At 32.1% G+C, this 23,124-nt stretch overlaps 2 protein-coding genes across 2 annotated transcripts; both read right to left on the bottom strand.

Annotated features, from left to right (window-relative positions):
* Positions 1-693: 693 nt before the first annotated feature.
* On the bottom strand, positions 694-2,263 carry LOC131855092 (uncharacterized). The gene is made up of 2 exons (XM_059206306.1): positions 1,997-2,263; positions 694-1,296 (listed from the first exon to the last, which is right to left on the bottom strand). Exon 2 carries the CDS (start codon positions 1,288-1,290, stop codon positions 694-696), a length of 597 nt encoding a protein of 198 aa, XP_059062289.1. The 5' UTR covers positions 1,291-1,296; positions 1,997-2,263.
* Positions 2,264-4,485: 2,222 nt separating this feature from the next.
* LOC131855131 (catalase) lies at positions 4,486-7,829 on the bottom strand. The gene is made up of 2 exons (XM_059206374.1): positions 7,366-7,829; positions 4,486-6,179 (listed from the first exon to the last, which is right to left on the bottom strand). Exons 1-2 carry the CDS (start codon positions 7,420-7,422, stop codon positions 4,713-4,715), a joined length of 1,524 nt encoding a protein of 507 aa, XP_059062357.1. The 5' UTR covers positions 7,423-7,829; the 3' UTR covers positions 4,486-4,712.
* Positions 7,830-23,124: the final 15,295 nt, after the last annotated feature.

The following is a 23,124-nucleotide window of genomic DNA, read 5'->3' as shown; positions in this document are numbered from 1 at the left end:
TATTTGAATAAACTATAGTCATGTCATTTGACTTAATCACGTCGCATTGTAATAATAATCTTCTGGATAATTCCTACAACGTCGTTTAGTACCAATGTAAGCAGAGCTTGTGTTATGGGTAATACATACACATTATACATAGAAAACACCCAGACCGATACAAATAATATCATACTCATTAATACAAATGTTTGTACCATGCGAGGAATTGAACCCACGACCGAAGTAAAGCGGTGTGATAAGCCGATAGACCACCGAGGCCGTCTTCATTAAGGAGTATGTAGGAGTAAGGGGCATGTACCACGAAGTGTGACATTGGGTTATAAAGGTGGGAGGGTTCTAAATTTGGTGATGTCACATTTAAAAGTAGTAAAGCTTAAAAACTTAATTTGTATAAACATAAGATTTGAATTGTGATAATTGCGAAGGCTATGATTAGAAATTTTTTATAATGGTCCGTAAAATAACCCAAATAACTTCTGTACATATCTAGTAATCAATTGATATTAGTTATTGAAAATGCTTGTAATGTTCCCTTATATGCGAATTTGTAATACCTGTGGTAATACAAAGTATATAGTACGTACCTATAATACTGAGTTATCTAAAGTATATATATATATATACATATTTAAGGATCCATAAATACTAATGGTAGGTACATATATAGACATTGAAGTTTTATATTATAATTTATTTCCCTTTAGATTTTTTAGTTCTACTTGATCTCCTGTGTATTAAGTGAAACATTTTTTTTAAAAGGTATGATCTTTTTTTAGGCGTATATCGAACATTTTTTTCAATAACTGGATAATTTGGTAAATTATTATTATTATTATAAGTTTTAGTGCTGATTTTTGATGCTAGATTTATATTTCGTCTCCGTAAACTGTGTGATGTATTACTATTATTTCTTTCTTCATTGTTCACTTTATCATCTATCTGTTTAATTTTTGAAAGTATATTTTCATTTTGTTTAATAATCCATTCGGTGATTGTTTTTAACTGAATCAAGTCATTGTTTAATTTAGGCAACTGGATTTTATTTACTAGTTCAAACTTTTCGCTGATTGCGTTCACAGTTTTCAATACGTTACTGTCGTTATGTTCGATGATTGATTTGGGAACATTTTGGCAAACTGCACATTTCCATTGATAGCCTCGATCATCGACATCTCCATGATCTTTATTCAATACATTGATGCGTCTCATATGTAACTTGCACTCACACTCTGCATATTTGAGAGCATCGTCATGCTTAAGAGACCGTTGGCAACGGTGGCATATCATAATTAACTATGGAAAATATATAGACATTTATTATAATAAATCCTGGTGTATTCGTCACGGAAGCTCAACTAACTTTAAAGAATTAAAGATTTTGTTAAAATTATTTATTTATTATTGGGTTATTAGGGTGAGAATGGGATTATTAGGGGGCTGCGTGTATGTGCCCAGTGCAGTATGGGAAGTACATACGTTGGCTTGAAATCACTATTCTGCTATTAATGAATTAGGACTATAGTATTACTTGCCCCCGCCCTATCGCTCCGCCCCCAAGTATTTTTTATGGATGATACCGCCTGCGCTGGGGGAAAGGGGATTGTTAGCAATGGGAACTAGTAACTCCTATTGCTAGCAATGTACCATACTAGGTCGACATCCAGGTGGTTCTCCCTGGAAACCATCGTGATAAATTCTTGGTGAATTTGTCACGATGGGCTAACTGACCTGACCTCATGCTCATCTTGTCATGCTCCACTGGTGCCCCGCCAGCGTAAACCGTTAGCGCAAGCGGGGTATCAGTGGAGGATGAGAGATGAGCATGATGTCAGGTATTCCCACAGAGTATTAAATGATGCAGGATCACCTTATTCATCATCATCCACAGAAAGCCTACTTACCTGAAACTGAGGAAAGGGTATGAAATAGGGACAAGGGCCTGTGTCACACTTCAGAGACTATTGACTACTTATAACACATACTTTGTAATTACCTAGTTACTCACGCCAAATGTATACAAAACCTTGAATATGTAATCAATTCATTCCCTATTTCACATGCAATTTTAATAGATTTATTATGGAATTTCATTTATAATAGTTGATATTAATTAAAATAAGATACTTTGTAATTTAACTTTGGTCATTAAAACTGAAATTCAATAAGCTTGAGACAAATTAATATTCTCATAATGAAACTATAAAAATAATGGAATATTAAATTATGTGAACATTATCAAATCGACAACGTCATTGGAACAATATATTTTTTATATATGTCGCAATGACGTTGTCCTCGCATGTACCTACATAGATACGTAGATAATCTAAAGGTTTCCATGGTTTCGATATGATCCTATCCTAGATATTTTTTGATAGGTCTATAAAATTTTTGTGTCGCTGTTTGTTACCAATCTCTTTCGGAAAGGTTTTACTGATTTTCTATTTTTATGAAGTTTTGTATGCATTTCGACTGGTCGGAGATTAAGTCAACATCTATTTTTAATTTCTCTAAATTCGTTTTACTTTTTTATGATTTTGAAAAATATTTACTAATTTTTTACCCTTTATCAATCCTATTTTTAAGTGATTTTAAATTATATGGCAAAACAACGTTTACGGGATCAGCTATTAGTATAGGTATATAAAAACGCGATATAGCTCTCTATATATATCTTAATTTATATTATAAACGCGAAAGTTTGTATGTATGTATGTTTTACTCTTTCACGCAAAAGACACTGAACGAATTATGATGAAGCTTTACAGTAATATAGCTTATGCATGCAGAATAACACATAGGCTATATTTTATATTGAAATTTAACTCGGGTGAAACTGTGGTCACATCTTGTATATTATATTATTGCAAATTATACATATAATCATATGTATAATATACTATTCCAAAATAATAATTACTTCCGTACTTCCACACTTATTTCTTCCGCCAGGAAATTTGCATAGTGAGATAAGTTTCGGTTTCGAGGATGAGATTTGGTAGTGCAATTACGGTTTATACCTAGATGCCGAATGACGTAGACGCCCGCTGTAGGCTACGGTGTATAGATGGATGTCAATCTGTTCTCTTATACCTACAAGATGAATGTTACATTACACCCTGCCCAGCAGTCTGGTAAAATTACAAATGAAGTAACAAAAACATAATGTAAAGTTGAAAATATAATTAGCATTTTTTTATACTACCTACTTTGATCACATGACTATGTCGTAAGTATATAAGGTTTTAAAACATATTTTCTGTTTAGTTTTTTTCGGAACTATCAATGGTTTTTGGCTTGGCCCTATAACGGTTACCACTTTTCATAAGTTGATTTTTCGCCAAACTTAAGTGGGTATGATCCTTATTAAATACTAATAATAATAGCTTTATTAACAACTTAATTTGCGTGTAAAATAACTTTTTAATCTATTAAGATAAATTACTTAAATAAAAGTGTTAGTTCTTATAACATAAGATATCCGCGAGTCAAAATGAATCCAGTTATAACATTCGGTACCTCGGAGTAAAAGTCCCGTCAAAATCAGTCCAGGCGTATCAGAGATTAGCAACAAGCAGACAGCCAATTATTTTAAATAACATTATTAGTGTAATTGCAGTTAGCTTTTAATTTAAAATTTCAAACAGACACTGCAATTTTATTTATTTGTATAGATTGTTGCATATTTTTTAATATGCACAATACATATAATCAACAAAGCTTATATTTTATAATATTTAAATTTCAGCTAACTACGAAAAAAGTAAAGTACGTTTCTCTCCATTCCAAGCATTAACTGAAGAGGCAACAACAAACGAAACTTCTATAATATTAGTATGTAATATTAATCTTATCTATGCTATAAGTAATATAGATATCATGTGTGTTTGACTACTGGTTTCTCCAGGAGGGTATAATACAATAGGGAACAGTAGTATAAGACTTTTTCAGAATACATTTTTTTCTAAAAAGTTAGCAATGTGGTTGTAAATATCAAATGGATACGAAGACCAACATTGTCAGGATAGCAATGTATCCTGAGTGTATATAGCATATATTATATTTTGTTAGTTAGTTTCGTCTGCCTTATAAATCCTTCACTATCACTCCCATATTATTATTTATTATAAGTAAATACAAGAATTAAATATGTAAATTATATATGATTGTGATTTATAATAATGATGGGACCAGATGGTTAGATAAGACGTCCATCTAACCATCTAGTCCCAAGCTTACCTTAGTACGTTGTGTACTAAATAACTGTCAGAAATACTGAATACGTTTTTGTAAATACATATATAAAATACATAGGAAATACGCAGACCAATATAAATAATCATACCCATGAATACAAATATTTGTTGTACTGATCAAGGAATCGAACCGTGGAAGTGAGGCAATGTGCTAAAATGATTAGCCAGATACGATTTTAATACATCAAAACATGTAATATACAATAGAAATCTTTATTTACGACATAAAGACTACAAATTAATATTATACAACAACCCGCACTTGGTATATATAAAATACATTATTACATTATACATTATTATCAGTCTAAATATAAAATGTTAAATGCCATAGTTAACAAAACCAATATACATATGTATATTATCATTGAAAACCTGTCCCTAGAAATTGTTAAATTAAAAAATTAAGCTCAATAACTATTACAAATAGCACCGACCCATTTTATGTCCTATTTACAAGTTGGCGTGATATTTCTTGTGGGTGGATAAGCCAGCTGCAATTTTGCTGCCTAAGTCAGGATGTACTTGTGTGAACAACTTAACAGCTTTCTCCTGGATGAAACCAGCAGCATCTTTAATGCTGCCGACAAGGTTGTTAATAGTTCTCTGCTTCGCAGCGTCATCGAAAACATCCCTATAAAGAACTGTAGCCTGTGAGTAGTTGTCTTCAGTCTGGCCGCTGTCATACCTGTCTACATCCCCGGTAATGTTGTACCGTGGCTGCAAACGTTGAGCTCGAGGACACTCTTGAGGCCCAGAGAATGAATTTGGGAAATAGTTTGGACAACCTTCTTGGTTATTTATAGCTTGTGGTCCATCACGCTGATAGTTTGAAACTCTGACTCTGTATGGGCAGTTTACCGGTATTTGTAAGTAATTTGCTCCAAGGCGATGGCGGTGAGTGTCTACATAAGAGAATAAACGTCCTTGCAACATTTTATCAGGAGAGGGCTCAATACCAGGAACCAAGTGGGCAGGGCTGAAGGCTATTTGCTCAACCTCTGCAAAATAGTTCTTTGGATTGCGATCCAAAACAAATTTTCCAACTTGAATTAGAGGATACTCAGAATGAGGCCAAATCTTTGTTACATCAAATGGATTGAATTTGGCCTTTTCTGCCTGGGCCAAAGTCATGATCTGAATGTAGAATGTCCATGATGGATAGTCACCTTTAGCAATAGCATTATACAGATCCCTGATAGCATAGTCAGGATCGGATGAGGCAAGTTCACCAGCCTTCTCTACTGGCAAATTCTTGATACCTTGGTTAGTTTTGTAATGGAATTTGACCCAGTGTGCTACCCCTTGTGCATTCACAAGTTTAAATGTGTGCGACCCATACCCATTCATGTATCTATAACCATCAGGGATGCCTCTGTCACCAAATAAGTACAGCACCTGATGAACTGTTTCATGTCTTAGAGTTAAAAAGTCCCAAAACATATCAGCATCTTTCAAGTGGGTGGCAGGGTTTCTTTTTTGTGTATGAATAAAGCTGGGGAATAGTATAGGATCCCGAATGAAAAATATAGGGGTGTTATTGCCAACAAGATCCCAATTGCCATCATCAGTGTAAAATTTCACAGCAAAGCCTCTAGGATCACGAACAGTATCAGAAGATCCACTTTCACCACCCACAGTTGAAAATCGTACTGCAATAGGAGTCCTCTTTCCTACAGTTTCAAAAACTCTAGCTGCAGTGTATTTGGTAATATCATGGGTTACTTCAAAGTATCCAAAAGCGCCTGCACCCTTAGCATGTACTACACGTTCCGGAATCCGTTCCCTGTCAAAAGCTGACATCTCATCAATGAAATTAGCATCCTGGAGGAGAACCGGTCCATTCCTCCCAATAGTCTGTGTTGCAGTCTTGATTCCAACTGGTGTTCCATTTTTTGTAGTGATGAAGCCAGGGGAGTCCTGAAATAGAAATAATGCACATTTATTAGTAAAACAGTATTGAAAATTTTTGTTTCCTGTATTTTTACATTTTATATACCATAAACATATAAATTATTAGTAAGAATTAAATGAAAGAGTTTTGATGTCTGTTTAACTACACCAATAGTAACAATTAAGTTAAATAATCAAATAATGCCTCTGTAGAAAGACAGCTATGGTTAACTGTATTTATATATGTAGTTAGTTATAGCACATTTAGTTAATTGTTTATATTCAACTAAATAGGGACTTTGCCACTTATTTCATCATCATTGGCATAACATTAATAAATTGTGATTAATAACAAAATAGTTAGGTAAATTATTTTTAGACTACTGGCTAATCATAAATAATATATCCTTATCAAAATGGCCTCTTTACTTAATTTTAGCCATTTATTAGAAATTGGTTAACTATTTGTGTACTACTTTATAATATTACATAAACAATACATTAAACATTACACACACATACATTACTATTATTTATAAATAATTAAAAACTTGTGGTGGAAAAAAACATTCGCATTAGCAGTAATATCTATTAATTTTAAACCAATTAAATGATAATAAGAAAACAGCAAAATAGATAAACTTCTGTAAGTTAGCAAAACAAAAGTACATTCGCAATAAATATATAGATAAGGTTCATTAAAGCAGATAAATTGTTTACCTATAGACATAAGTACTTATATATGCGTGTTAAAAAATAAGTAAAAAGCTAAGTAACTAGTAGATTATCCATTTCTATTAAATAATATGATAATTCAAAATGTATTACAAAGTTATCATAAGACTACAGCAATAGATGAAACTTAGAACATTCATTTATAGTAACAAAAACTGTAGTTTTATATTAATTTATACAAGTCCATTTGTTTGAGCAAAGGTCATTTTGTTAATACAAGTCAATGTATATGTAACTAACCATGTAATAGAGATAAATAATGTTTGGAAAATTTATATAATGGAATAAAACATTAGCTATATATAAGTACCTGAATTTTAATAAATAAGTAAATCAAATTAATGTAACTGAATATAATCATACTAAAATTTAGCCTTTAAAAAAAAAGGTCATAAATAATTTAACTATCAACACATGACAATAAAATTAAGCTCAATATCATTCACAAAGTAATGATTAATAAGTAGTAATAAGTTACCTGAAGTGATTTCCTGTAGTTTACTAGTTGATCCGCAGAAGGATCCCTCGAAGCCATTTTGAAAAAGTAATTTGTACACAACAAAACGGAGCGACGCACTGGACGCGTACCGTAGACGCAAATACCAAAAGTAGATTGCGTTACCCTATTTATAGAGTAGCCAACGATAAGCAACTATCATACCAAACAAGCTGAACGCCTCAGTATATCTAATAAATGTTACGCGCTTATTTGATAACGTATTGATAAATAAGTAACTATTCCAAATATCCAAGCTGACAATCACAAGTTCAATTGGCAACAATAATAGAAGTATTATTTATATTACTTTAAATTATTGAGATATAAGTTTTATACTGTTTTTTTGGTAAAACTTATTAAATTAATTTGTTTATTTTTATGGCCACTTCAAAAGTAATTACGATAGCATTAAGTCTTCTTTAAACTTGTTTATATAGAGTCAACAGAAATTCAGAAAAAAATAATTAAAATAAGAGCACAGACAAAACTTTTGACACTTATTTAAAGTGTCAAAATAGTTTTTTTTTTTGAGTTAAGGATTGGGTCCTTTTAAACTTGCAAGTATCAGAGAGAGAGAGAGATCTCTGTACAGTTTGTGAGAGAGAGTGAGTGTCAGGGTTGCCATCACGTTATTTACTCAACATAGTAGTTAAAAATATCGACTCATATCGATTCTCGAAATCTTCTGACATCGTCAATTTCACATATTGCTCAATTATACGTACAAGATAAGTACTTAAGTTTAAATATCAAGGATTAAAGAATTAACTAGTTCAAGTCTCTCATAGGTGAAAGTGGAACATGACATCCGACTCCAAGGTCACAGTAAGCATAACATGCCTTTATCTATTCCCTACTAGGTGGAGTTAGGAGTCAAAGTTTTTTTTATTATAGTTGGGATGACGACCACGACCAATTTTTTTTATGTATGATAAGGAAATGGTGCATCCACCTTCGCTAATGGTCTATGCTGAGGGAGCATATGTGAAAGATAACAAAATAATTATGCGATCAGATCAGTTAGCCTGTGGTTATTAATTTACTAGGTACTTCAAAATTCAATTCCAATCAATCAACTTTTTTTTCTTTGTATAAATATATACAATACACTATACAAATAAAATACACTACGTAACGTAGTGTGTGTGCATAGCCCATACGCAAGAAGGCAGCATCTCAGTGTATTGTTTGCAGCATATAAGCAGCAAACTACTGATTTTAAAGCACTCCCCAGAGACATACGCGAGGCCGCATGTAACAAGACCACCGCATCTAATCAGCCCTATTATATTATCATAAATGGTAATCATATGATGTCTCGTTGCCGAGTAACATATGTAAAAAGCACCTAATAGAACATTTGGTACGGGTTCAAAACGATCTATATATATTCCTAATAACACTTGCGATAAAAGATTCACTTCACGTATGGCGGATGAGTGTCGGTATTGTGTTTGACTGTAACAATTTGCTGGTTCCCAGAGAGCGAGTATTACAGTATATATATACTAATAACTAATTACAAATTTTTCCAGCATAATGCTGAGTAAACACATTCTATACGCATAAATTATTATAAATTTTGGATGGTAACAATATGTACTTAATACCTATTATTCTGATAGTACATATAATATTGATAAGTGTGTGAATTAATATTAACGTCTTGTTTCTGCCTACCCCAATGGGCGTGACTTATTATGTATATAAAGCCGATAAGAATGAGTTACTAGTATAATTTTTCTACCTAAAATAAGTGAACATTAATATATCTTGACACTATTTACCGTACTTGATCAACAATCTATATGAAGCTGGCTGTATCTGTAACATTGTAATAGAGGCAGGCATAGAGTACATAGCGAAGTAGTCGTAGCATTTCTTTAAATAAAATATCAGCTACGCTAAGTACCTACATATTCACGTTCGTTCATTTATGGTGCAGAAATGGTGCAGTTTTGATGTGCCTCTAAGTAGGTATATATATCAGCTCTAGGTGTATATTATCACATAGGTACCAGCTCGCTAGGTGGGCAAACAACTTCTAATCTAAAATACCGCCTTACTCAAAATGTGTTATCAACTCAATAAATATTATCAAAAAAAAAATCACGATTGATTACAAATAAAAACAAGTTATGTACATACGTACCTACTAAATTTAGTATGCACTATCAGTGTTCGTATTAATTAGTAATTTTGACATTTTTAAACAGAATTGGTTACTATTACCTGGTTAGTAATTATATCATATTAACAAGATCATAATGAAAATGGTTTCACATTTCATTAAGTTTCAAAGTAAATACCTACCTATAATTCTTGCAATATACTCGCAATTATATAGTCTCAATATCTACTTAATATGTACACGGGTACTATAGTTATATTTTTTTTACGACATCAAGAGTTGTATATATAATTATTACTTATTGAATAAACTAATAAAAGAATATTTTTATAGAATGATGCCCTAAAAGTAAATTCTGTCTGTAATAATATCCTTGAACGACAGTGCCTAAACGGCATGTAAATATTTTTATATACCTAATATTTATGAATGTTGTGAATAGTAATATCACAAATAAAGCAACAGGTAATTCACATTAACGTAATAATTTGTGATGTATGTTATTTATCGAGTGGCCTGAGCGGACCTGATAAAGATATTATTGCGGACATATCGAAATTATAGGCCAACTGGATTAGCATTCATTTGGCCTATAATTTCGAGGTATAACAAGACATGTTTTGTTACTACATATCTACTTATGTTTTTTAACAAATTATTAGTAATCCAGTAAGTATAAAGTGAATTTAATTGCTTCGAAAGAAAATATTGCTAGCCGGCTTATTAAAAAAGATTCCCACTTTAAAAGGCTTTCACTTAAAGTCATATTTGCGAGGTATTTTTTTTCAATGCCCATCATCTTACAATCTGTCGAAGACTACTAGCACATATGGACCACAGAATAACATCCTGTAAATAGTAAACATGTTAGTTAAATAGTTGTATGTACCTACCTGTTTTTTTTTAATGGAATGATACACCCGCCTACCTTAATAGCATGCGCTGGCGGAGCACCAGTTTAGTATTAGATCAGGTCCATTAGCCTTCACATGACAAATCACAAGGAACTACGTATCTATAGATATTAAGTAGTAAATTCAGTTGAAACTCGTAACTTGATTCATTGCAATTGACTGCCTGGGAAAAAGCTCCCAAATATAAACTGAACTAGTTACTAGTATGTTGTAGTAATATATTTTTATTAAAAATCATCATTTTATTAAAAATTTTCATTTTTTTGTAAACTGTAATACTAGTGGCCAACCTAATGGTTGACACTGACAACACTTTAACTTTATGTGATTTGTAATACCACCAATGTGTTGTCATTCCAGAGATCTAAAGTGTCCTGTCCCTGTACCCCTGTACTTACTACATAGATTGAAGGATCCTGCCATATCTCACCCTTCGACCGAAACACAATTTATACAAGCTACTTCGTTGCTGAAAACAGAGATGCTCATAGAGACGATTTCGTACAAAGTTTACGTCACTTATAAATATATAGATATTGTTATTGTAATTAAGTGTACCAACTCTTTTTAATCAATGCCTGCTCTCGCTTTTCGTTCGGTCCAACCTATAAGTTATGCGTTCACCAACAGTAGTATTAAATTAGATGAAAACATGAATGTAAAACAGAGTTAGATGATAAATAATGTCTTGAAATTTAGTTATAACACCAAATTCTACTGTGGGTAAAATGATTATTGGACATCTGTCTTATCTGAGAATGGAAATTCTAATTAAGACAGTATTATAATAATAATGACCAGGTCATCGTGATAAAGCGTTGTATAAAATAACAAATTATAAGACTCCAAAACTTTGAGTTTACATATATTTCGCTCATTAACTAAAGAAGGTAAAAAGTTGAAACTAGTATTAAGAATAAGCCTTGTAACAATTCTGACAAATTCTGCCCATCTACAATACAATATAATATATAATTTGTACACATATGTATGTCCTTACCTACCGTTTGAATTTATTTAGTCGGTTTATTTAATTATTAGGTACCTACCTACTGACCTAAGCGACATAATGCAAATGGAATTCTTTAAAGTTTTATATTTATAAAAAAAAAAAAACAAAACAATGTGCGTGCATGTGTGGAGTCATCTCATTAAAAATACGTTTATCTAACTTAATATTCTTTACAACTACGTGAAGAAACTTCGGTGCAGTGAAGTACTTATTTATTTCCTATTTGTTCCTATTTAATATACCTGATTGTTCAGCCTACATACGACACTAAAAAAAGATTCAATATCGAGCAGTAACGGTGAGTGTCCAGGATCGCTTCCTACATCAGCTTGTGTATAACGAAATCGTTTAATTAAATGAGGCGGACGTGTCGGTAAGCCTATAATATTTTTCTATGTAGATATTAGTATATAGCAATTTTAGCATATTCTAGATTTCTAATATACAGTCGGTTATTAATCAATTTACCTGAATGCAACTAACGTGGAGATAAAATCCGATTCGCGCTTTTGTTTGCTACTCCGCTCATCTCCAAAGGGGTATTCCACCCCGTTGGACTGGAGGAGGAAAGTCACATTCGGGCAATCCGATGTCTAACCGACTGTATATGTCATAGTATTTACCTAACTTCGTCCGTTGTTGACAGTTTTACAATTTATTTATTATATTTATTACCGACTGTCTATTATTTAAATTATTGCACTTCTTGTCATGGAATGGATATACACCGTTATAGAATGACTGATGAGGTTAAGCCAACATTATCATTTATTTACATTAAGACTCACTACCAGATGCTTTTGTGTTTTTTATTTATCAGTTATACTTAAACAGCCTCCTCGGGTTCAGTAGGTATATGTATTCTATGTACACATTTAGAAATAGCCAGTGTACCTAATACATACTCACATGTCTATAGTATTTAGAATTCTCTGAACAAACGCGATATAATATGAGAGTAGATATAATATTGACCTACTGCGAGTACTTCAAGGCAAACATCTTTGCTAAAATTGGATTTAGTGCGTACAACTGCTTATTCCTATCATAAAGGGTGTATTTACACATACTTGCAGTATATATATATATAGAATAACTATACTGTTTATATTTCTTTTTATGTGGATTAATCTAAAAGTATGGTATAATTATATATATAGCTAGCTGCGCTAATGTACACACTAGCAAGACATTAGTGGATGAGAACAAAATGAAGACGTAATCTGATCTGTAAGTATCGTGGCGAATTCAGTAGGAATTAATTACCACGATTATTAACCACGATGATAGGGTATTGATATTGATAGTGCTCGAGCCCCATGGAGACTTAATAACAATACTAACAATCCCCTGACTTAGTAATGACAATAACAATCCCCTCCTCCTCACATCTCTTCTGAAAGTCCACTTCCTATTGCTCCATATTACAATACAAAACACTGCTTCCTTTCACATGTGTGGTTTAATGTGGTTTTATATTTTCATATCAAATCGATCGAAATTAATGTTAAGAGTAAAAAATATCCGCAGAATATTTCTATCGGTAGATACGAGTCATGAATATAAAATTGATTTATGTGGATTTTTTTCGTATTGTCATTAAAATTTGGAAAAAAAGATAATTCACCATTTCTATATCTATCCATATATATATAGAGGTCTGGCAGTCAATTCAAAACTAATTAGGTACCAAGGTAGACTTATTTCATTGCGACACGCATTATCAAATCGAACAATAATAGTACAAATAATGCTACAATGTGCCGCGGCGTGACGCTTTGGTCCAATAGTTCTTATGTATGTACTAATGTGATAATAAATCGATATTATCTAGTTAGTGTTACATTGTAGTGAGTTAGTGATAACAGTGCTAACGCATTACTTACCGTTATCGAAAATCACGATATAATCTATACTGAATTGCAACTATACTAAGTTTTTGACATTTAGATGAGTAGTATTAAAATATGAGCAGTCATTTATACTATTTCTGACATATGCTTATTCTAAAGATTAGGCTAGGTAACGTGAAAAAAATATAAGGCAATTTATATATATTCAGTTTGCATTTTTTCTATTAGTAATAAAGATCTAAAACATTATTTATAATTATATTTGCAACTCTATTATTATCAAATTTAATAATATTATTCCCTAATTGTTTTGTGTTTGTTTTGATGTATAAGTAATAATAAAATGTTATTTTGATACGATTTCTCAATAGAGGTTGTCGTGAATTTAATTTATTTGAATCAAACCATACATATAGATCTCTTACATACTAATTATCCCGTTGACCATCAATCAGCGTAGAATAAAAGATAGCCGTAGATGGTGTTAGAAAGACTATCCTTTCCATAACTACCAAAGCCATCGGTAGCTTAAGTCTCGATATGATTTTACCTGTTTTGGAGGAAATATTGCCCATTATCACTCACATTATAAATTACCTTACGTGCAATGTTTTTCCCACTCAATGGAAAAAGGCTTTTGTTATTCCTCTTCCTAAAACTTCCAATCCGACTAGCTTCTCCCAATACCGTCCCATATCCATTCTTCCCTTCTTTTCCAAAGTCCTTGAATCAGTTGTCCATAATCAACTATATCATTATCTCTCTGCCAACCACCTATCACGTCCCTTCCAATCTGGTTTCCGTCATTCTCACAGCACTACTGGTGCACTGCTCAATATTACTTAGGACATTCGACTAGCTATGGATGACACTACGCTTACTGCTATTATTTTACTGGACTTTACTAGTGCCTTTAATTCTGTTGATTTTGACATTATGCTTGGTGTTCTGCGTGCAGTTAATGTGTCTATTCCTGTTATCGAATGGTTTTCTTCTTATCTTCTCGGTCGTCAGCAGTGCGTGAAAGTAAACGACGCTTCGTCAGTTTGGTCTACCCTCACTGCTGGCGTGCCGCAAGGCGGTGTGCTTTCTCCTTTACTCTTCTCGATATTTGTTAACAACATATCACGCATCATTTCGTCTCCCTACCATCTGTATGCTGATGACCTGCAATTATACCGGCACTTTTCACTGTCAGAATTACCACAAGCTATCGGAGCATTAAATAAAGATTTATCTGCCATTCAGTTGTGGGCTAATTCATTTAGCCTCGTTGTTAATCCTGCAAAATCACAAGCCATGATTGTAGGTAGCAGTAGGTTGCGCTCTAGATTAGACTGGACTGAAGTACCACCAATATTCTACAACGGTGTTACTGTGACTTACACCGATAAGTTAACAAATTTAGGTCTCGTAATGGACGGTACTCTGTCTTGGTCGCCTCACATTAATGAAATTAGTAGAAGTATGCACTTTTCATTTCATTTGCTTAAACGTCTCCAATACTTTCTCCCATTCAATACCAAAATTATGCTCGCGCAATCTATTCTCCTTCACATTCTTGACTATGCCGATGTTGGTTTCATTGATGTGACTGAAGAGCTTCTAAACAAACTCGAACGTCTTCAAAACCTAGCCATCAGATTCATCTTTGGTCTGCGAAAATTCGATCATGTTTCTGTTTTTCGTAATAAATTAAAATGGCTCCCTGTTCAGTTTCGGCGTGATATGCATATCCTTTCCACTCTGTATAATATACTCTATGATCCCAATTCTCCATCGTACCTCCGTTCCCGGTTTCAATTACTCCCTCCACCCACTCGTCCAAAACGAGCATGTCAGGTTCAGTCTAGAATGTTGAAGCTTCCTACATGTAGAACCCATTTTATGGAAAATTCATTGTCTTTTAGAGCTGTTTTTTTTGTGGAATAATCTGCCAATTCACATTCAGGAAAGTCCTTCTATCACCACATTTAAAAAAAAATTAAAATCTCATTTTCTCTCCATCAATACATGACGTGGTTTCAAAGGTAATCATTATATGTAATAGTTGCTTATATATGTATGTATTTGTTTAGGTATATATATTTATTTTATTTCTATTATTATTACTATTATTGTATTTAGTGTGTGTATGTTTTTTTTAAAGTATACATTGGTATATCTATGGTTATGAATTACAAAAACTCAAGCACTATCGTTGCCCGCTAACTACCACAGGTTGGCTGGAAGAGATCTCTTGCAGAGATAAGCCCGCCCTTGCTCACAATTTAGTATAACTGTCTTTGTCTATTAATGTAATAAGTGCAATAAAGTATATATAATAAAAATGGCCACACATGATGCGAGATACTAGGGAAAAATGGAGTAGAAAAATAACAGAGTGGTATCCTAGAGAAGGAAAGAGAAAGAGGGGAAGGCAGATGATGAAATGGGAAGATGAGTTGAAGTTAACTGTGGGCACAAAATGGAGAAGAGTTGCACAGGATAGGAGTCAATAGAAGTCGCTGGAGGAAGCCTGTGCCAAAAGGCACACTGAAATTAGAGACATATTATAAAAAAAAAAGAATTTGTATAGGTACTATAGTAAAAAAAATATTTGTAAATTTCAGAATAAATGGCTTTATTATATATATAATAAAAATATAACAAGTATGTAAGAGGTATATGAAGTACCTACTTTTAGTTTTAAATATTTATTAAAATAAGTCAAATACAAATTAATAGAACTAAGTAAGATCTAGAACTTATTGGCAAGAGTAGAATGTTGTATATTGACAGGTAATCAAAACCTAAAAGTAAAAGAACAGAAAGTTACTCTTACTCTTGCATTTCAGCTACTTTGAAAGTCACGAAGCATCCTAAATTTTAATTTTACTCTCTTATAACAATACGGAAACTTTTGTCATCAGATTTCTACGTAAATAATAAAATAAGAAATAATACTTATAACTTTAAATGAATAAGTAATTTTTAAGCTTTACCTTTTGCTTTTAATAGATTATGTTACTTATTAGTGTCTACATACCTGCTAATTCTATCTGCTTATATCAGATAAGGCTTTTTGTTACAATGTTTCAGATTCTTCAGACGAAAACATGACAATGCGCTCAGTATATAGCTGAAGAGACCTTAACCTGATGTATTAAAATATTTGTCACAGATAATAAAATATGTAAAGTTAGCTGCTGGCAGCGGTTTTGAACATCAATATCGTTAAGTAGAAATTAAAAGATCCTTTTTTACTGGATGCCTCCACTAAAAAAACCTACCTACTTAGTAAATTTCAGTTTTATAAACGTAATACATTTAGTGTGTAAAGATACTCAGTTAGGATATAAGATTTTACATCTGATATTACTTTATAACATAACATATAGACATAATGGTTTTGTGTTATTAGATTCGTCACTATTGTTAACCTTGGATTGGAACAGACTTCCAAGTTCAAGGTCTACGTTGATATGTTCGGAATTCATATTATTCTTAACAACGGGCTCACCATATGAAATTTGTAAAACAAATTAGATAAATGTGTAAATGGGTGAACTTACCCACTTAACCAATGCTATCATATGCCTATGTAATTATATACATATGTTGGATAATAATTATAAAAAAAATGAAATTTGTATATTCAATGTTCAGCCACCACCAAGTAATTTTACACTTCCCTGGGATTGACTAGTAGAGAATGCGTATAGCGTATAATCCGCCGTTTGTACCATAATTTGTTAGTTAATAGAAAACCTGTATAAACAGGTTACTTACTAACATTGTTTTTAGTTATTTTAATGAAAGTAGACAAATATACCTGTACCTTAGTCAACAGGTTACTGTTTACACTACCAAGCAGCTTACTTTGTAACATGAGTTTCGGTTGGAAGGTGAGGTAAGACAGTGAAATTACAAGTTATATGCTTCTATAACATTCGCCTGTTTAGTCCTCTAAAATAGCAAGGCGTAACACTAGTTAAATCACGGGCCTCACGTGATGACGTCATATTTGTAGTGTTGTTGAAGTAATATAAGCGACGGTAGCCACTTACCATCAGGCGGGCCATCAGTATGTTTTCCATTCCAGTTACGAAAAAATAGTAACTTGGCTGTGCCATCCACATCTTATGCGTGGTATTCGCAATAACAATAGGTTACAGATAATACTGTGTGAATTGTTGACATGAATTATCTCAAATTATGTCTATTACTCACATAATATGAGATTTGTGCGCTATCATGATCGATGCCACTTGTGAATAATCGTCTTCCTTCTAATTGTGTCAATCGTATAGGTACCTACTTCCCTGACCTTGCAAGAAACCAAGGTTATACAGAAATGCGAAGACATAAAATAACATAGGTACACATTAATTAACCTAATCTACTGTATCAGAATATACATTATATAGGTATACAATAGGCAGCTAACAACTTGTATTGACTAACACATTATATTATATATAGATACCTACCTACTTACAAGTCACCTTTATTCAGTAAACATTTTTTTAATTATTCACATTAGCTACCTGTTTATGCATTTACTTTATTTACTCCGACATTGTTTACACAGATGACAAATACCTATCTTCCTATATTCAGTTTTATAAAGCCTGCTGCTGTAAAATAGTAAAAGAGTTCATTTTTATATTATTAAATATTTGCTCTTAATTATCTATGGGAGATCGACCAAAGGTTAAAGTTTACGTATTATCTGTCAAAACTAAAATAAGTGCAGAAATAAACAATATGTTCCTGGGTGAACGAGCTTCGCCCTTATTATTTTATGCACAATAGAGATTTTTGACTACTGTGTGTACTCAGGTAAACTACGTTAGACGAATATCTTGAAATTTTGGACCCTAGCGACGGAGTAATGTGGTGTTTGTAATTTTATTCAATACTATATAAATATTTTAAAGATTTTCGTTAATAGTTCCAATTTATGTTTTGATACTTGGATATACATATTAGATATTATAGTGTGACATTAGGGCGAATTTTGTGCCTCTCCGACCCTTATCACACTTTGCTGAGCTCTTCCTCATTCCTATTACTGTTGAGGAAAATATAAGTTATTGTGTCGTAATATTTTTTCATTGATTTAATTCATATATCAGGAGAAGCATTGGGTCCGCACCAATGTAATGATATCCAGTACCTCTGGAGCGGACAATTCGACATATTTGCTATAATATTTAGGAGGCTGTTTGCGCTTCTCGAATCCTACACATCTGTGATGCAGTTCTATTCTGCAATATGGCTTCAAAGCCATCTATCCGCACTGCTGCAAACATCTCTGATGGGCCACAAAACCGAGTGTTTATGGTTGGATCCTTAATAAAAGTAGGTATTCATAGTAGTTAAACGTTATAATACATAAAATCATAATTGTGTTTATATATTATTATTTGTGTAATTTGGATACAAAAGCATCGTTCAGTTCAAGTTATAGATAACCTAAGCAGCTAAATATTATACATAAATATTTTATTGTCTTGCTATTGTGTATAATACCAAAACAATAAACTATTTATATTTACTTAGGCGTACACTGAATTTCAGTGTACATAGTTTCAATTCAAGGAGACTTTGGCACTATATAGATATGCACATGCATTTATGATGTTAGGTATTTATTCAGGGTTTAACAATTTCTAACTAGGTACAAATAATAAAAATGTACTGATCGCTGTCTGTATTTGAAAGATGTAGGTATGAGAGAAACTATTATTATATATTGATGAGGGACTTCATCGACATAGTGGAACCTAAAAAATTGTTTGAATCATTGTACCTTAGATGAATTTGTCGAAATTGTTGTGAAATAAGAAATTACAAACGTAAGTGGTTAAAAATATCCCATATCCATACTTAATGACTTTGAATTCAGTCACAATATTTACCTACACTTATGTATACCTAGAATCATTATATTGTATTATATGATATAGTTATACCATAATATGGTAATTATACGTGAACATGGTTAAAAAACAAAATTTCTTTATTTCCTATATAATATTATTAAGCTTTTCCTTTTGACGTCGCCTGCTTTTTTAGAAATAAAAGATTACCAACATCTTTGTCTATCTCAGGTTACATAAGATCTGTTGAGCGATTTTTATTTGATTTTGATGTAGAGGTTATAAACAGACAGACACACTTTCACAGTCATAATATGGATGCAATCATATGTCATACATTACCCTTAATGAAGGTCAATCAGTTCCAAGGTCAAAAACATTCAAGACGTTACTGTACCTAGATATATTACATGATAGGGTGATAGCTCAGTAGTTTACTATATCAAATTATTCGTGAATTCAAAACTGGCTGATCCCAAATACTGTATGACTTTTTTTAACGACGATTAATTTTGTAGTGACGGTTAAGTTGCAGAGGAAACAGTCCTGTATATATAGATATAAATACAACAAATATCTTCTTTCGTAGAAAAGTATTTGATATTAGGTTAACTCCTAATCTAAAATCAGGTTTTCGCACGTAATATGTTTTTACGAAACACGTACAACTCCCACGGTCAACATTTGGAACCGCAAATCACATATATATCATATGATACAATTAGAATGTTGTTTAGGTTTGTCAATATCTATATGTCGATATTATTATATCTTTTCTCATACAACTTAATCAAGAGATCCCGTGCAACGCCGGAGAGGTTAGTTATAAAAGAAGTAGTTTTTGTACGTCTAATTTCGCAAATTTAAATAGTAGGTTTAAATACCGGTATAAATTCTTAGTGATAATTATCTAAGCTAGTTTTTACAATGAAAGATAACCAGCAAATTCTCTCTATAAATTTATCTAAGTACCTATTTAAATGTATGATTGTCATGATTTATAAATTGTCTAACTTTGAATGGTAGTGTTGGAGAATGCCTTTTTAAATTTATTATAAGCTTCATCAATCATAATTCAGTCTATAATAAAAAAGAATTAATAATAATAATATAATAATACTCTCAGGACGCTGTGTGAAACAACGCCATCTAGACCCAAGTGAGCTTGTGTTATGGGTACTAGATAACTGATACAAATACATAGATATTTTTTTTTCGTAAATACATACGAAAAGATAGATAGAAAACACCCAGACCGACACAAACAATCATACTCATGACTACAAATGTTTGTGCCGTGCGAGGAATCGAACCCGCGACCATTGGACGTAAACCGTGTGCTAGACCGCTAGATCACCGAGGTCGTCAAATTCGCAGTGTTCTTTTATATCACCGAATAGAGAAGAAAGGTTTATAATAAAGTACTGTTTATAGAAAATTTTATAAAAAGTATTACTTTTTTCTGTATATTATAAGAAAATAAATGAATTGAATTTATTGAAGTAAAATGAAACAAATATATAACTAATCATTACCTAATTAATCATAAAATATTTGTCGTTTATCTTAACTCACTTTTGATAAGAAATACCTTGATTAAAACATGTTATCGGAATAACAAAAGTTCCTAAATTTAGGCAACACGGTTCATAGTTCAATATGCAGTTGACAGTAGTAAAATTAAGGAAAGTTTTTCAGTCTCTATATGCTCTCATTCTCAACTAAATTTTGTGATAACATAAGACATTATAAATTCACAATACCTACACATGTACTCGTAATGGAATTTCTAATCTTTTTACTAAAAATGTCGAACCTTGATAGAATGCGAACTACATTTGGGACCCAAACACAAAGCTGGTATGTAATTATAATGAAATATATATAAATAAGGTCCTATAGAATAAATGTGAAGTGTTCGCTGCAGTAAATATTCTAGTACATTAATTATTATTTGTTATTATTAATAAGAAAATCTAGATGTAACAGGCGTATGAGGTAAACAGTTTTTATGATAGTTGAACATTATAATTTATGTCGGACAAAGAATCAACCATTGTATACGTAGCCTATTACAGTCTCATTTAAATATAATTAATAGGAATAATTATATAGATAACCATAATAGTTTTTATCGCTTGAATTTCAATTATTTCATAATTACTGGTGCAGGGACATGTAGATTTTATATTGATATAATTTACTCCTATTGGCAGCATATGTAATCCCAGAATTAGATAAACCAGTGATTTTTGTAACTAAGTAGGTATATAATAAGTAACTATGTAGGTATATGTCGTCACGATGCGCCCATTACAACGTGTATGTATGATATTTTAAACCTATAACTGATAGGTACTACATACTTATTATTGAAATAATACATTATTTTATCTATTCTAATTATTAGGTGTAAACTGAAATTATAATAAAATGTATATTATTAATTTTGAAATTCGAAAACTAAATCTTAAAAAATGTAAACAAGCATAATTATTATTATTGTATGTACAATTATTTGATCTTATCAGCAAGATTACAAAATAATAAAGAATGTTATAAAACAGCGATAACCACGACGGGCGTTCATTGAAAAAATTATGTATTGGTGTAAATAGTTCTGAAATTACTCAACATCTATGTTCTAGGCCCTATTTCTAACTTCTACTACTGGGTTTACAATAATTTTACCTACAGTTAGGTAAGCAACCTTTAGTCGGTCAGATTATTGCGCAATAAAACATTAAAATAGAAGTGAAGCTAAGATGCAGAGTCATTATGACGTAAAACCTTACCTACCAACTTCAATCGGGCTATATTCATGAATCTGAAGTGTATCATCTACAATTCTACAAGTAAGTCTTGTACATATTACAGTACAGTATAGAATAAATATAAAAGTACCTAGTATCTCTTACATACTTCACTTTATTACATATCGTATATTTATCAGAAATCGCCGAAAATAAATTGATTACATTATATGTAGGTAAATGTTTTTATGTAATTATCATCATATTTGAATAATTGTTGACAGTGGCTTTACCCGCGTTGTCTGTCCTTCTCGTCCATATTCTATCTGTAGTTTTAATGACTTGTATTGTGTTATATGTTATATGTCTAACGTGACCAGCTGTTCTATTTTGAACTGGACTGTTCCTTTTTATAAATACGAGTCCCGGTCTCCCTAAAATGAACTCAGGGACGCAAGATTGTATCGTTTTCGAAAACCGCTATGAAATTTGAGTAGTCTAATTGGACGGTTGTAATGTTGATAATAAAGGTAAATGTAAAAAAACCTGCTAAGAGGTTCATTCTCACTTAAAATCTTCACAAGCTACAGTTTATTAACACCACACACACCAACCAAATTTGTTCCCCTGATAAATATAACTAAACAAAATATTTGGTTATATTTATATCGCTGATATACCTATTCGTTACTTTTTCTAAATAAATTACTTTAAAAAAGGGTTTCCTTTCATTCTCTATCTGCCTAAATAAATCTATGCCCCGTTTTGAGTCTTAGAATAAATAGTCTTGATAAGTATGACTGAGTCATACCCCAGTCTTATTCATACACCAACAGACTGGTCTTTTTAATTATTACTTTTGTTTGCCACCTTCATGGTACCACCATGCAAATACTTATTAATGTAAGTGTTTGCATTATAAGGGGATCGAACCCACGAGCAACAAAAGGAGAATCCGCTTACCATCAAGGTCGTTAATTAAACATACCTATGCAATCTCGCATCCCAAGCAATTAATTGTTATGAGATCTCACGTAATAATTATTGTGTCTGAACAGAATTGCATAATATATTTTAGTAATATTGCCTGTGGTTGTATCTAAGCTCATATCTCGTTATTAGTGACATCAGAAGTATTTTCACGTCTATTTGTTAATTTATGACGTCCCATACAGTCACTAACTGCTCGCTATCTTTACATGAAGGTC

Source organism: Achroia grisella, unplaced genomic scaffold (genome assembly GCF_030625045.1).
Source record: "Achroia grisella isolate CSIRO2021 unplaced genomic scaffold, CSIRO_AGI_Agris_v1 utg1304, whole genome shotgun sequence".
NCBI classification, from domain to species: Eukaryota; Metazoa; Arthropoda; class Insecta; order Lepidoptera; family Pyralidae; genus Achroia; species Achroia grisella.
The sequence above is the reverse complement of the archived record's forward strand: the minus strand, read 5'-3'. Positions and strand labels throughout refer to the sequence as shown.

Excerpts from the sequence above, each read along its gene's own strand:
- LOC131855092 (XM_059206306.1), bottom strand. The coding sequence starts at position 1,290 with ATGATATGCCACCGTTGCCAACGGTCTCTTAAGCATGACGATGCTCTC.
- LOC131855131 (XM_059206374.1), bottom strand. The coding sequence starts at position 7,422 with ATGGCTTCGAGGGATCCTTCTGCGGATCAACTAGTAAACTACAGGAAA. Across the intron at positions 6,180-7,365 it reads ACTACAGGAAATCACTTCAG|GACTCCCCTGGCTTCATCAC; the intron begins GTAACTTATTAC and ends TTTCTATTTCAG.